Below are 16,621 nucleotides of genomic sequence, written 5' to 3'. Positions count from 1 at the left end.
GGTATAGTTTTAAATAGCCTTTTGAATGCAACACATCAAATTGTTATGAAGTTTGTTATTTGTAAGTTTGAGAGATGACTCGTTCGTATGACACTAGTTATGTTCAAATAAGTCATGTAATCTTTGAAATAATAGACTTTCGTTGTTTTATTAACAATTTAATTCATAACGGTGGCTTAAGTTCAATTATAATCAAACAAAATGGGAACGTATAGGGCAGCCAAACTTTGAAACCACGTTTTCAATCATAATTCATCAGTTAACTCTTAACTAGCCCGCTCATCTGATAATAATATTGATCAAATCGGTTGTGTAGTTTCTGAAATAATGAAGTTTCGTGATTATCACATTTCGGTACAATACAGACAAAGTTACAGTTCGATTACAGTTAAATTCAATAGAATGTTATTAGGCAGCTAGACTTTTTACTTGACACTAATTTTGTGGAAATCAGGTCAGCCATCTCTAAGAAAAGTGAGTGAGTTCAAGTAGTCTTCGGAATATGTTCCTATGAAAAGCTGGATTTCACATTTTTAAACATAACAGGCAAAGTAATAGTCCGATTGAAAAACAAATCAATAGGGTCTTATGGGGTAACTAGACCTTCCATTTGACACTAATTTCATGAAAATCGATCCAGCCATCTCTGTGAAACATGAGTGAGATTCAACAGTCTTCAGAATACGTTTCTTTTCATAACCTTTGAACCACAAGTTCAATCTTTATAAAATTCAAAAATCAAGGGTATTTCAGATAGCCCGTTCATTTGAAACCAATTTTGTTCAAATCGGTTGTGTAGTTTTCGAGATAATGATGTATCATGATTTTTACATTTTGATACATAACCTCTAAACTAACAATCCGATTACAATGAAATTGAATAGGGTCTTATGGGACAACAAGACCTTTCATTTGCAATTGATTTCATGAAAATCGGTTCAGCCATCTCTGAGAAAAGTGAGTGAGAATAAAAATCTGCACATACACACACACACACACACACACACACACACACACACACACATACACACACACACATACAGAAAATGCTCAGCTCGTCGAGCTGAGTCGAGTGATATATGCCATTCGGCCCTTTGGAGCACTTTTATAGTTTCGGTTTTGCAAGTGATTGCTATACCTTTCTAGGAGAAAGGCAAAAATCATAAAACATTAAAAATCTCAGATATTGAAAACGGCTATGTAACAAGTTAGGTAATCCATTTTTACATGATTGCCTAAGATCCGATTATCGTGACTATGTACACAGACAAACAGACGTACCACAACATTTATCGATCAAAATAACGGTCAATTCAAATGAGTCAGTTATGCGGAATATTCCCGCTGCAGCGGTAGTGGCGCTGATGTATTGTTTCTCTAAGAACTCAGTTGACAGTTGTCGCGTGCCGTGCTGTTAAAAACAGCAAAAAAGGCTGAAAGTTTATCTTCTGCGGAATATGTCCAATAGTTGTCGCACAAGTTCGTCGTAACCACAATTTTCTTAGAATTTTGTATGGAGTGGAACGTCTGTTTGTCTGTGCTATAGATCCCGGATTTGCAAGATTCATTTTGCATCAGAATGTCTTGAAAAATATATCGCACGTTTGATGATTAACAAAAAGTGTCATTTAAAGAGTTAGGATTATTTCAGATATATTTTATTCTGCATATATAGTTCAAGCACAGTCTTGCTCCATATATATATGCTCCATATATATATATATATATATATATATATATATATATATATATATATATATATATATATATATATATATATATATATATATATATATATATATATATATATATATATATATATATATATATATATATATATATATATATATATATATATATATATATATATATATATATACATATATACATATATATATATATATATATATATATATATATATATATATATATATATATATATATATATATATATATATATATATATATATATATATATATATATATATTTCTATCTACAAAAAAATTAAGCCAGATCGGTCCACTGGATCGGTCGCTGAGAAAAAAGTACCACCAGATAGGTACTGATTGTACTGATTTAGAGAGAGCATCCACATTCCTAGCTGCCAACAGCGTAATACTCACTATATTTGCATCCACGACATGCAAAATACATCTTCAAATATATCTTAATCAATAGCTAAAATACCCGAACACTTTACTCTAACCATCCGAAAAAAATCACACAAATTTATAATTTTATTATTCGACCTTCTAGAAGTTAACGAATACTACTGGCGAGTCTACTGAGCTAAATCGGGAATGGAAAATCTGTCTTTTCACTTTTATTCTCGCTTTGATCACGTTCGGCAACGGAAAGCAATAATCAAAACGAAAACACGGTTCGCCAAACAGCATGTAGCAGGAATTTTCTCTCATAGTGTACAATAATTACTGATTTACTTGAAAAGTTCACTAAAATAAGGTTTTGTACGTTTTTATTACAAACTCCGTTAAATTACTACCATATTTCTCACAAAAGAAACCCTCTGACGATTACGGTGAATCCTTGTTTGAGTACTATTGACATAGGAAAAGAACGTATGGCTCGACGATCATGACATTTCAATAAACAAAGCAAACTTTATTTTTCTAGTGAGAGTTTGTATTACATACAGAGATTCTAGAGAATATTTAAATTTAGTCTAATAATATTAAAGTAGTAGACCCTATTTCACAGAGAGATATGTATTGAATGATGCAAAGTAGCTTTCGCAAAACCTTCTCTTAGAATCTAAAGGCTGGTTCAAACATTACTTTTAGATGTGGCACCTTAGTCATTACTTCAGATGTAGATAAGCCGTTTTCTTAATTGTAACACTGAAAGTATGGTGTTCAAACATTTGATTAATCACGCACGCACTTCGCCACAAATTTATGGCAAACATTTTCAAACTATCAATATTTTGCAAGTTTTTGTACATACATGTGTTGAAGCATTATTTAGAAATTAGCCGCTGTATACCGACGATATTCCCTAAATTGTCTACATTGAGCAAACTTATCAAGCAATTCCTTCCCGTGGACCAAGTCTTGTTATTTAAAATAAATATTTTAGAGTACTGTCTAAATGGACACCTATGAATCATACCCCAATCACAAGAATAATAAAAATACAGCTTAATTTGTGTGATTCCCATTTTCCAGTTTAGCCTTTTTCTTAGCTTGATCAACAGATGCGGTTGCCAGGTAGTTGGAGCCTTCAAGATGAAGAGTACTTTGTCGATGAGATTTTCGGACGAGACATATTACAGCAATAACGAAAAGAAAGCCTCCCAGAGCAAACAACACGATCGTTAGTAAGAACTTCGCTTTTGGTGGGACAGTCGTGGCGACTTTCATCAGTTCTAAAATTTGATCAGGAAGTGAGTCGATGCCTTCTTCAAACCACAGAATTGGAAAGACGATATCTGGAAAGTTTGCCACCTGTTTTATGTCGACAACCTGACTCACAGCCAGGTTAATTTGGATTCGAGCTCGTGCACGGAGAGCGGTACCCATTTCCTGAAATGAAAAATAAAAAGTCATCTCTGAATTATGTTCTGAATTTTATAACTCTTGTATTTGAAATCAAATTTCAAGGTTTGGGCCAAACCAAGAATGCTGCTTAGCATGATGAGTATAAACTAACTTACCGGCTGAACATCAATGAATAGCTGATGCTTTTCTTTTTCTGGTGGGGAAATCCCTTCAACGGCGGTTCGTAAGCTCTGATCCGCCAAATAAAAATGAGGAAAACTGAGTAGTATTGGAGAATCTATAACGAAATAATATGGACATATTATAATAAGCTGAAGAGTATCGAGCAAGAACTGAAAAACGATAATTTTCAAGAGCCAGTTCGCGAGAGCCGCAACCGCATGTTGTTTTAATGTTCTCCGATTGGGCTGAAATTTACAGCGTTTGTTTGTCTATTCAAGGCAGGAAGTTTTGCAAAATTTCAACTTTTTTCATTGAGGTTAAGTGGGGTAAAAGGGGCCCCTAAAAATAATATGTCCAAAAACGTCAAAATACTAAAAAATGCAATAACTCCTGCTAGACTTGATGGATTTTTCTAAAAATTTGTGGTATTATTCTTCACTAAGAGTATTTCAAAATGCATGGTCACAATATATGACAAAGAGGTTTGTCAAAATTGTCAATATTCAGGGTCATCCTACTCTTCTCAACATCGCTGGAAAAATATCTGAATATAGCGTTTTGTAGAGCAACTCAAGAGCTTTAATGTCATGTATAAGCCAAGTGTGCAAAATGTGGTAAAACGGCCCTAGAAGGTTTTTTTCAAAAAGCCGTCAAAATCACTGAAATCACTATATTTCCTGCTAGACTGAATAGATTTTGCTGAAAATGTGGATAATCACTCTACTTTACCAGAACTACCTACTTTACCAGAAGGTAAGCCATTTGGAGTAAAAAGTTTCATGAAGAATTTTTTTTTTTCGAAAAATGCCGTCAAAATCACCAAAACTGCAAGAGCTCGGGTTAGACATGTTAGATTTATTGAAAATTTAGATTATCACTCTCCTTTAATACGAACTTAAGTGCAAGATGACAAAAGTGACAAATAGATTTTAATGACGAAAAAAAATATTTTTCTTGGAAAATACTTGGCGATTTTCAGGGTACTTTTTTCTACAGAAAACAGTCCAGAACCCGAAGTTGGCATTTTACAAAACAACTAAAGAGCTTTTATTTGATATCAAATTCAGGTGCATCATTTGGAAACTGACTCATAGAGGCTGAAGTTTCTCTTGATTTTTTCACTAGGTTTCGAGAGAAGCATCAAACCTGGTAAAAGAAATTATCGATAAGATGGTTGCTGAAAGACGGCAATATTTCGAGTTTTGTTGAAGCAAATGAAGAAAGTTATTGGTTAAGTTTCATGTTCATCTTTTTAATTTAATTTAGTTTTAAGTTTATTGTCATCGGTCTCATTCTTTGCTTTTTTTCCAGAGTGTTCGCCAAAGAATGTATACTCATGATGTTCTTCACTGTTCATCAAAGCACCATCTTCCTTTACGCTAGGTTTCGCCTATATAAATATTTCAGGAAATCGTGCAAATAATGATTTGCTCCACGGATAAGTAGAAACTCGGTTGAAATTATTTATTTTTGCAACCGTCATATCGATAATATATTTTACCTTGTTTGATGCTTTCCTTGAAACCTAGTGAGAAAGTCAAGAAAAATTTTAGTCCTTTTTAATCAGTTTCCAAATGATGCATCTGGATTTTATATCAAATAAAAGCTTTTTAGTTGTTTTATGAAATGCTAATTTCGAGTTCTGAACTGTTTTCTGCAATGAAAACAGCACCCCGAAGATCCCCAAGTATTTTCCAAGAAAAATATTTTTTTTGTAATGCAAATCTATTTGTCACTTTTGTCATCTTGCCCTTAAGTTAGTATTTAAATTTTCAATAAATCTTTTATGTTTAACCCGAGTTCTTGCAGTTTTGGTGATTTTGACGGCATTTTTCGAAAAAAAAATATTCTTGAACGAACGTTTTACCCCAAATGGTTTATCTTGTGGTAAAGTAGGTAGTTCCGGTAAGGTAGAGTGATTATTCAAATTTTCAGCAAAATTTATTAGATCTAGCAGGAAATATAGTGATTTTAGTGGTTTTTTTTTTTTTAAAACAAAACTTCTAGGGCCGTTGTTGCCTATGCAACGAAAGGAAACACTTTCTAAATTTGTAACCTTCTATATTTCCGACGGAAGATTAAAAATTTCCTACAATTAATATTTTGTAATTAATTCTAATATTTTAATGTTTAGTGTACACTCACGTTTTCAGGTTTCCTGCGTTTAAATCGGGTTATAAAGGCTAGTAATTGGCAACGTTTCTGCACACGCGGAATCTCGTGAATCTATTTTTGGTTAAGCATTGTTAGGTGTAAGTTTCAACAATAGTATTAGGCAACAGGCTTCAGCCGTCGATTTCGTACTCACAGTTTTAACTATTACAGTAACTACCAGTACTAATTATTACAATAACAACCCGTACTAATTATAATAAGCCGAACTTTTAGAGCCGTACTATTTGAGAGCCGTACTATTTTAACTTTTAATTTTAATCTAATTTTTAAGCTTTTGACCACTAAGTCCTTTCACTGCGATGAGCTTTTGAGGAATGATAACTCACTGTGCGTAGCTTGTCAGTTCGCCCTTGCAGAGATACTTGACTCCGTCAGAACAATGTAGGTGAGGGTAGTTCAGCAGCCAATGTGTTTAAAGTAGGTGCGGTGTCACTCAGAGTGTGCGCAACAGCCGTTTTACTACATTTGGCACACTTGGCTTATACATGACATTGAAGCTCTTGAGTTGCTCTATAAAACGCTATATTCAGATATTTTTTCTAGCGATGTTGAGAAGAGTAGAATGACCCCTAAAAATTGACAATTTTCAAAAGAAAAATGCATTATTTTCGTCATGTTACCTCTTTGCCATATATTGTGACCATGCATTTTGAAATACTCTTAGTGTAGAATAATACCACAAATTTTTAGAAAAATCCATCAAGTCTAGCAGAAGTTATTGCATTTCTAAGCATTTTGACGTTTTTGGACATATTATTTTCAAGGGCCGTTTTACCCCACTTAAACTCAATGAAAAAAATTGAAATTTTGCAAAACTTCCTACCTTGAATAGACAAACAAACGCTGAAAACTTCAGCCCAATCGGAGAACATCAAAACTACGTCCCTCAGAAAGGTGGTTGCAGTTCTCGCGAACTGGCTCTTAATTACTTTTTTGCATATAAAGGTAAATAATCACATCGTTTCCGATCGACAATAATTAGCCTTAGAAGTGAAAGTTCGTCACAAGTATCGGAAATCTCGGTAGTGCTGTAGATCATGGTTGCAAAGCCTTGGTGTGCTACATTCCGTTTCGGAACTTGACCTTCTGTTTACTATACACAGACTTCGCAGCCAACCGTTAAGTGTACAGGACAATTGCGGGGCTAGCGCTACGATCCTACTGACATTAACAGTCTCTCCCGAGTCGAGACTCGAAACTACGACGACTGGCTTGTTAGGTCAGCATCGTACCTCGAGACCAGCTGGGGAGATCATGGTTGATGGTTTTCATTTTTTACATTTTTGCCGAGCCTCGTTTTTTAATAGGTGGGCGTTTTGGAATGGTTTAATTATTTACTAATATCTACTATATTTATTCTATTCACTACTAATAAGATGAATTTGTGATTCGCAGGTGGAAGTAACTTTACTCTCAAGAAACATTTAGACTCAGAAACGTTTTTTTAACATTTAAGAGATTGAATCAACTTAATTGAAAACTCGATGATTCTATCTCATAGCTGAAGCGAGATTTTTATGTTTTGACCGGCCCTGGCAAAGAATGCGACTTCCTCTCCGAAAAAGGGGGAGGATCATGTAAATACAAATTGTTATTCTATCTTATAGTATCGCTCGCACTCTTGATATTACATTAACTAGATTTTAAATAAGTTAATTCTACATCGAGATAAACCTATTTGAGTATTGTAGGGGAATTGAAGTAAAATTGACATGTTGGTGACATTTGACGTGGATCAAAGCTTTATTAAGCCTTTAAAACTGAAACAAACATAGTTTCTGGGCTGAGCCAGCGACTGCGATAGAATATTCATAGGCTTAAATATGATACCAACATTTCGGATGAGAAAAGGGGACAGAGGTCCAATTGGCAAATATATGAGATAATGTTTCCGTAACATCGCACAGTGGCAGGTCTCTGAACAAAAGTCGGAAAAAACCTAAAGTCTTTTTTGAATGACTGGAAATAACATATTATTACAATTTCGGGGTGGTGAACATTTCTGATGTCAGAAAATGTTGAAAATAGCAATTAACGCAGCTAAAGTGCCGACAGGCCTTTTTCATGCTTAAATTTTTTTTTTGCTCAAAATTATAAAAATAATAATTCCGCTCTTAAATTCATTTTAACACCTAGACTAATCTTATGGCTCTTATTTGTCCAATTCATTGTAAAATTTTACTTTTTTCAAAGTTAAAGTAATTTTACCTTTACCTCTCGATTCAGTCGAGTAGTCGGAAGAAAAAAGCGATGAGAAGAGCGAAATAAGAGCGACGATAAGAGTATAGGTGCTAAGATGATTATCGGAAAGGTTCCCCTATTTGTTCTTCATCGAAGAACCTTTAAATTTTTTTTAGTTTGGTTCTAGGGTACCCCTTTATGAATTAGGGTGGTCTAAAAATCGACATACTTCAATTTATTTTATGCTGAAAAATTTGCAGCTTTTAAGCCGTTTGATCAATTCAAGATCTTTTTATGACAAATTAAAGGTCTTTCAAGGAAAAATGTGAGATCGTACAGTAGTTTCTTTTAACGTCATTAGACAAAAGACGATATATTTTTTTCTCATCAATTCAATTTTTCCACTCTTCATAAATCTTGTAGAACTGAAAGCAACTTTTAAGCCGTTTGATCAATTCATGATCTGAAGCGGGTTACAAGTTTATATAAAAATGCTTGAGACTACTGAAAAAAACTACATGTATACTTCCCAGTCATTCATTTTGTTTCAATATACGAAACTGAATCTTTTACAACTGACCACCATACATCTCCATAGTTTTATTAATTTTTCAAAATATCTCCCTATGAGCAACGATGTGCAAAACGGGACCCCAAAAATCTGAAAATAACAATAAATTTCCCATAGGCTGTTTGTTATCCGATCGTTCCGAACCGTTTCACACGATTGTACGGTAGAAATGAAATTAGAAATACATGTTTTATTTTTGGCTTCACTGCAATACTTGCTCTCAAAATAACGCCAGCGCGATGTTTATCAAAAGTAAGCTTTCGATCAAGAAAAACTGATCTTGGAGGTATTCTTGACCGAAAGCTTACTTTTGATAAACATCGCGCTGCTGTTATTTCGAGAGCAAGTAGGCAATTGGGCTTCATCGCTAAAGTTGCGCGTAACTTCAAGGACCCTCACTGTATGAAAGCACTGTATTGTTCGCTAGTGCGCCCCTTACTTGAAAACGTTAGTGTGGTCTGGACTCCGCACCAGCTTTCATGGAACCTGCGCCTTGAGCGTGTACAAAGACGATTCATTCGACTGGCCCTGAGGGATTTACCTTGGCGTGATCCCATCAACCTACCACCCTATCCGGATCGTTGCCGCCTACTTGGACTTGACTCTCTTGAACGCCGCCGTAAGTTACAGCAGGCTGTATTTATCGCCAAGATTTTGAATTCTGAACTGGATTCCCCGAAGCTGCTGTCCATGATGAATTTTCGTGCATCACAACGCATGCTGAGGCCCTCTTCTATGCTTCTATGCTATGCTATTTTACGAGTGTAGAGCATTTATTTGAGTATGGTGAGCCTAGTCATATTTTTAAACATAGATTATTTATTTGTAGAAACTTTTAATGGCTCTTTCAACATTCATTAAGACTTTACGTCAGATGATATAAATAAATGAATAAATAAATAAATAAATAAATAAATAAATAAATAAATAAATAAATAAATAAATAAATAAATAAATAAATAAATAAATAAATAAATAAATAAATAAATAAATAAATAAATAAATAAATAAATAAATAAATAAATAAATCAATAAATAAATAAATAAATAAATAAATAAATAAATAAATAAATAAATAAATAAATAAATAAATAAATAAATAAATAAATAAATAACTAAATAAATAAATAAATAAATGAATGAATAAATATATAAATAAATAAATAAATAAAAAAAAATAAATAAATATATAAATAAATAAAGAAATATGTTTCACCTCGATTGAGAAATTGGTTGTATTTTAGCAAGTCTTGAAAATCAACGAGAGAGTACAGGGTGACAACAAAGTCCGGTCACACAGGAAAATCTCAATATTTCAAAGAATAAGATGAAAATCTGAATCTGGCTTTCATAGCTTTATTCAGTAACTCATAAAGATACTTCACAGACGATATCTCGGAATTACACCACCTTTCTCTGATCGAACCAGTTTCAGACGTCTCGGAAAGTTGTCGCAAGCGGCGCGCACGGCTCCATCGGCATCTCGTCCCAGATTTTCGTGATAACTCGCTTGAATTGCTCCAAATTTGTTATTTCATAGTCGTTCAGCTTCGACATCATGTATCCCCACACGAAATAATCGTTTGGATTCAGATCCGGAGATGACGGAGGACATTCATTTTTTGAAATTAATTCGGTCAAGTTTTCCTCACACCACGCCTGAACAACCTTTGCGGTGTGGGATGGGGCGCCAACTTGCTGGAAGCAGTAGTAATCGTCTTCAAACAATAGTTCAGCTTGAGGCAGAACATTTTTATTCAAAGCCGTGTCCAGGTAGTAAGTTGCATTGATATTGACCCCTTTATCGAGAAATATAATAGGCAGTTTACCTCTCTTGCAAATGGCTCCACAAACCATCACTGACGTCTTATTTTGGAACCGGGAAACGTTCAGCTTGTCCGCAGGAGCTTGCTGGAGGCTCACACTTCAAACTCGATCATTTTTGCGATTGACTGTTTGCTCCAAAACGAACAGCTTCTCGTCCGAAAAAATAATCTCGTCATCTGCGCATCAACCGAGCAACTCCCGCGACCGTTGGTACCTCTTGTCCTTTGTAGCTTTGGTAACCCCATGAACCACCTGTTTTTTGTACGGTGTAAGTTTTAAATCCTTGCGCAGAAGCAGGCGGATTGATTCTCGGTTCATTTTAAGGTTCCTGGCCAGCTTCCGTGCAGATTGGGCGGAATTCCGGCGAATCCGGTCTCGCAGAGCCGGATTTAAGGGGGGGCCTGGGGGGCCCGGGCCACGGGCCCCCACAAATCGAGAACAATTTTTCTCTCTATCAAAAATGAGATTTAATCAAAAGTTCGATTTACAGCAAGAATATATGAACAGACCGTGAACACGTAAGATTCTCTTGGAATGATACTCATTAACACACCGTTTGATTCGAACCAGTGCACACTGTTGCCTAAGTTGCAAAAACGTGATCGAAATTATTTTGACCCAAAACATTGATTTTAGAGCCACAGTGTCTTCAGTAAAGTTGTTTCAGTAATTATTCCCCATATTATGGAAACTATAATTTTGTGATTAATCTACCTAAAAGTGTGAAACGAATTTTATTTTTCTCAGTTTTGGATATAAAAATCCACTTTGCTGAGTGAAGTTGTATCACATTTTATAAAAAACAACTTTGTCGAAGACACCATACTTCTATCTACCAATTTAAATCAACTATTGTGATGTTTTCTTTGGAATGCCCTTTAGAATCAATTTTTAATATAACGTTTTTTAGTGATTTTCTAAAATTCTTCAATGTTCTTCAATGTTGTTTACTATAATAAAACACATAAGGTCACCTAAAAAAGTTTATTTTTATCTCTTTTATTTAATCAGCTACTGAAATTTTTTATTAAATAGAGCTCTCATTTACTTACATATATCTACACAGGAGGCAGCGAGAGACAAATGCCTATATGTGAGTTTAATGATGTTTTACTTATACTTTAATATAAAAATTGTTTAGTCTGCAGATATTTGCAGATTTTGAAGATATTTCTTAGTATATTAGTGCATTATTTTAATAAAAATCGTCAATAATGAAAGAAATATGAGAGAAAAAAATAAACTTTGTTTGATGAAATCATTTGTTCAGATGTAGCAGACAACATTGTAAAACATTGAAAAATTGTAGAAAATCACCACTAAATGTTATATCGAAAAAATTGATTTTTAGTGGCAATCTGTAGAAAACTCCACAAAAGTCCATTAAAACTGGCAGATAGAAGCACGGTGTCTTTAGCAAAGCTGTTTTTCATAGAATGTGCTATAACTTTGCCAAACAAAGTGAATTTTTATATGTAAAAATGAAAAAAGTAAAATTCGTTTCTCACTGTTTGGTGGATTAATCACGAAACTGCAACTTCTATAAAATGGAGAATAATTAATGGATCAACATTGCCGAAGCCACTACGGCTCTAAAACCATTGTTTTTTTTTAATTAACTCATTTTCTATCACATTTTTGTAGCTAGGTATGTAAAGCCGAGAAAAAAAATAACCCACAAGTTTTTAATGCATTGCTATTGCTAACTTGTTCGAATCAGAGATACCAGATGTGCTTTGCAAAATGCAGATTTTCAGAGCTCGTGTGTAGATTTTATTGACCTGCAGATGTGTGTAGGTTTTTTTCCTAGTTTCTGTAGATTACTGTCTCGATCGCCTAATATTTGCACAGTTTTTTGAGGGCAAATTTTTGCCTGTGGATCGTAATTTTTTCAAATTACGGTAGGTTTTTTTTTATATCAAGAAAACATTTCCGGTTTTCGAGAAGTTGCAGACTTCTTTTCAAAAACATCTGGCACCTCTGGTGTAAATCTCGTACTCGTATGAAAAATAAATATTTCAGGGCCCCTACTTGAAACTGGGCCCCGGGCCCACACAATCGTAAATCCGGCTCTGTGGTCTCGTATAATCTTTTTCAGCCTTAGAGTTCTCACAGACCTTGGTCGTCCAGATCGTGCCTTGTCCTCGGTGCCTCCAGTCTCTAGGTACCGATTTATGGTCCGGTACACGAATTTCCGGTTGATTCCGAGCGGTTTTAGGTGTTTGAATATGTGTCCGGGTTTGTACCCCTTCACATATTCAGCGATAACAGCTGCTCTTAACTCTGCCATGGTTCACAACTCAATGTAAACAAACTGCACAGAAACGAAACTCTGCCACTTTGGGCAGCAAAGTTAACCTACCAGAGAGATGCAACGTGGAGGCTACAGGCGACCCCAAAAAAGTGTGACCGGATTTTTTTGTCACCGTGTACATAAATGTCCCTTCAAAATAAATCTTGTTGAATCAAAATCGGATCAAGACTGAAGAAGTCACAGGTATGTGAAGTTAAGCTTAAAATAGTGTTTTTAAAACACGAAAGTCATCGAAATTGCCTAGTGTAGCAACATTCAAAGTGCGACCAAAAATCATTATCTCAACCGATTGTCATAAAACTTTGGGAAAAGGTCCTCCACAGTTTGAGAATCTTCGGAGAAATGCAAAACATTAAAAATATTAACATAAAAATTCGAGGTTTTTCCGGCCTCCGACCACCGCTCAACGGAAGAGGCGTTTAGACCACAGTCCAAGCTCTATTTTATTTTTTAAAATGTGTATAATCCATGAACAGTGATTGTATATAATTTCGCAGCCATGGTGAAAACAATGAACTGTGCTATCCGGGTACGACTTTTGTACAGAAACACAACACGACGTGTTTTGCAACTGCCACTAAGTGTTAATGTAATAGCGAATTTCTTTATTCCACTGGGTCAGTGCAAATCTACGCAGAAATAGGAAAACGACATTGCGATTTACGACACAAGAAACAGATTCCAGACAGTTGCAGGTGGGCTCTGGAAATAAGGAAATTCGCTATCAGACAGACGGCATGAAGGGCGACGATTGAAACACCGGAATCAGCGTCAGTGTTATATTTTCTGTCCCAGTGTTTCATACTTCGGCAAGCACTGGAGTCGGAGGCTTTAGTTTCGTGAGAACACTTGTCTCACTTGAGGAATAATATTTGAGTCTAGATTTGAGTATATTTAAAAACGCTTTGCTTCACACTATGTCTAGCAGAGCCATATGGCAGTAAGCCAGGTACGAAGTTAAAGCATTTTTAACAGATAGTAGTACATATTGTGTCATCTTCAATGGGTAATAATTAGATTTTTTGAAAAGGTATTTTTTGAGATATTTATTATTTTGTAACAATTTAGAAAGTTTGGCACAGAAAAAAATTTTTTTTTGCAGTTTAGGGTAGAGCGGGGCTAGTTGGTTACGGGGTAAGTTGATCAATGAGAATATCTTCGAATCTACGTATCAAAAAAAAATCGTGTTATATGGGTGATATGTAGCGGATAACCAGAGAAACTAAATGACAAAATGAAGTACCGTTTTAATTAAAACGTGTAAAAAATACAGGTTGGTGCCATATTGGCCATCAATTCTACTCGGTTTTCAAGTTGAAACTTTTTGTCTAAACAAAGCTAGCCAAATTGAAATAAACATAGCTCAACGTATTATGAAAGTCATTTTGGTTATGTTTAAGTTGTGTAAAGCAAACTTCCGCCAAAATTTTATTTTCATATATTTCAAGTAATTTTCACATTTAATACATGAGGGGCTAGTTGGTCACACACTAGCGGGGCTGGTTGGTCATATGTACATCATAAATGATTTCGAGTAACCAAGTAAATGCAATGTTAGGAACAGCGCATTTCGTGATGCAAACTTAATCCAAGCAAAAACAGCATGTGCTCTTGTTAGTAAAACCATTTATTTAAAACTATAAACTATTTAGTAAAAATTATCTCCATTTTATCGTCATTTTGATGAATATTTTATTGCACACTATAAATGCTGAGTCATTGATCTAAAATAACTATAACGTACACTAATGCATCCACAAATGCCTTCTACCTTATAAAAATTTCGGCGAAAGTAAGCTTTCATAAAAAAAAAATAATGTGGCTATAGTTTTGTGCTTGTGATTGCAGATGCGAATCTAGAATCCAGTTCTCAATTTAACCCGTATTGTCTTTGATTTAGTTCCCAACCAAACTTTTAGAGAGATTTCAACATATATTTCTCGTCAGGTATGAAAGAGGAACACGTTTTTTTTCATGCAATTATAAGTTACTTTTCTCATGGTTTGTGATTTCGGAAAGCAAACGTATAAATTAAAAACCGGATGCGGTTTGACATCCGCTGAGACGCTACAGGCTGTCGCAAATGCAGTGAGAAAGGAAAACTGAATTGTCCTTCCGAAATATAAATGGTCAATTTACCCCACACACTGACCAACTAACCCCGGCTGAGGGGCTAGTTGGCCAATCAGACATCCACTCAAAAAACATAGAATATCCGCAAAATCATTAACTATTCTGAACAGTTTATATTTTTTCTAGATGCTATAGACTTAACACAATATTTCCATGGAATGAGTTTTTGCCATAATGTTTCCTACAAAAAGTTACAGAACATTTTGACCAAATATGACCAACTAGCCCCGCTCTACCCTATATGTTTTTTTTCTAAACCGGCATTAACTTTCCAGCTTTATACGCACCATAATGGCGTACGCTATAATGAAAAATTCGTAATAACTTACCTACCCTTTTGACAACTCTGCTTACGTCAGTTTGATTTTTAATGTATTTCGCAAGGAAAACAATAAGTCTGGCAACATTAATGTTGCCAAAACTGTAACGATGAGTAACGTTAAATATGACCCCCCCCCCCTAAAATTACGTAACGCTTAACTCCCAAGAAATTTCGATTTCGAAAGAAAAACGCAGTTACGTAACTGTTCCATCTACCCCCCCCCCTCCTCATATGTCACAATAAGTAACGCAAACTTAACCCCCCTCCTCCCCTTCAAGCGTTACGTAATTTGTGTACGACGCCTCACGTACAAATTTACATGGTTTGAAACGATTCTGTATTGTGCATTACACAGTGCAACAATTTTTTTGCCTTGGATTCTATGTATGATTTTTTGATGAAGTTTCATGCAAAAATAAATTTCCCCGAGTTTGAACATATTTTAACTTAACCCTTTATAAGGCAGTGGCATTTATATTGCCACCAACAAAATTTATTTTTTTCGCTGCACTAAGAATATTGTTAAATTTGGCTTAACCAAAGACTCCAAAATGTGTTTTAGAACATTTCAGTTTTTTCTAGGACTGCTTGAAGTGTACAATATTGATTTTGGGATCATTTTTATGTGAACAAACCGCGATTTTAGACCTTGTTTAGAAAATTCATTTTTAATTTGGTGAAAATCCAACAAATTGGTAATCACCAGGAACTTTTTATTCGGGACCTGCTGTGCTAGACTATGCAGTTTTTTCGTTAAAATACATGGTGTATTGGACGACAGAATTCAAATTTCTTCCTAATTTTTTCTGGATACCACTCCAAAAATCCTTTACTTCGTTCTTTTCCATGCAAAATAAATAGTCCTACTGTTACATTCTAATGACTATGATTTTCCATTTCTTATAATTTAAAAAAACCAAGCTTACAATGCAGCTGCAAAAAATTGCTTCCATCGTTTTTGGGGTTAACGGGCAGTGGCAACTAAATATATTGCCACCAACGTTTGTGCCGTTAACGGGCAGTGGCAACTATATTGCCACCAATGTTTTTGGGGTTAACGGGCAGTGGAAACTATATTGCCACCAATTTTTTCAATTGATTCAATAGTGAAATTTTTAACAAAGGTGCATTTGTGTTGTTCTTTCTATAAGGAATACGTTTTATTGAAGTTTATGTCGATTCCTTGAGTAGATTTCATGGCCTTATAATGGGTTAAGGGGCAACAATGGCGCCATTTTGAATTTCCGAGGAGTAGGAAATTTTCTACGTTTTTTCGACACCATTTTGTTTTAAGACCAAATATCAAAATTCTAAGAATTTGTCCACATATTAGAATCTTCTTACCCATCTTTGAAAAAAAAAGAACTTTAAGATATCATGGCATTAGCAATAATGCTCAGACATACTCGATATTTCC

At 34.8% G+C, this 16,621-nt stretch overlaps 2 protein-coding genes across 2 annotated transcripts in view; both read right to left on the bottom strand.

The window, feature by feature from the left end:
- LOC129725616 (scavenger receptor class B member 1) overlaps nt 1-16,621 on the bottom strand; it is a 253,463-nt gene that overhangs the window by 113,870 nt on the left and 122,972 nt on the right. The gene's annotated exons all lie outside the window — the stretch shown is intronic.
- Nucleotides 2,461-16,621, bottom strand: part of LOC129725617 (scavenger receptor class B member 1) — a 53,283-nt gene continuing 39,122 nt past the window's right edge. Inside the window, exons 6-7 of the mRNA XM_055681654.1 lie at nt 3,675-3,796; nt 2,461-3,543 (exon numbers count right to left, since the gene is read on the bottom strand). Of these exons, the coding sequence (XP_055537629.1) occupies nt 3,160-3,543; nt 3,675-3,796 (506 nt within the window). The 3' untranslated portion in view covers nt 2,461-3,159. The remainder of the gene's footprint in view (nt 3,544-3,674; nt 3,797-16,621) is intronic.

This window comes from Wyeomyia smithii, chromosome 2 (assembly GCF_029784165.1).
Source record: "Wyeomyia smithii strain HCP4-BCI-WySm-NY-G18 chromosome 2, ASM2978416v1, whole genome shotgun sequence".
Classification (NCBI taxonomy): domain Eukaryota; kingdom Metazoa; phylum Arthropoda; class Insecta; order Diptera; family Culicidae; genus Wyeomyia; species Wyeomyia smithii.
The sequence above is the reverse complement of the archived record's forward strand: the minus strand, read 5'-3'. Positions and strand labels throughout refer to the sequence as shown.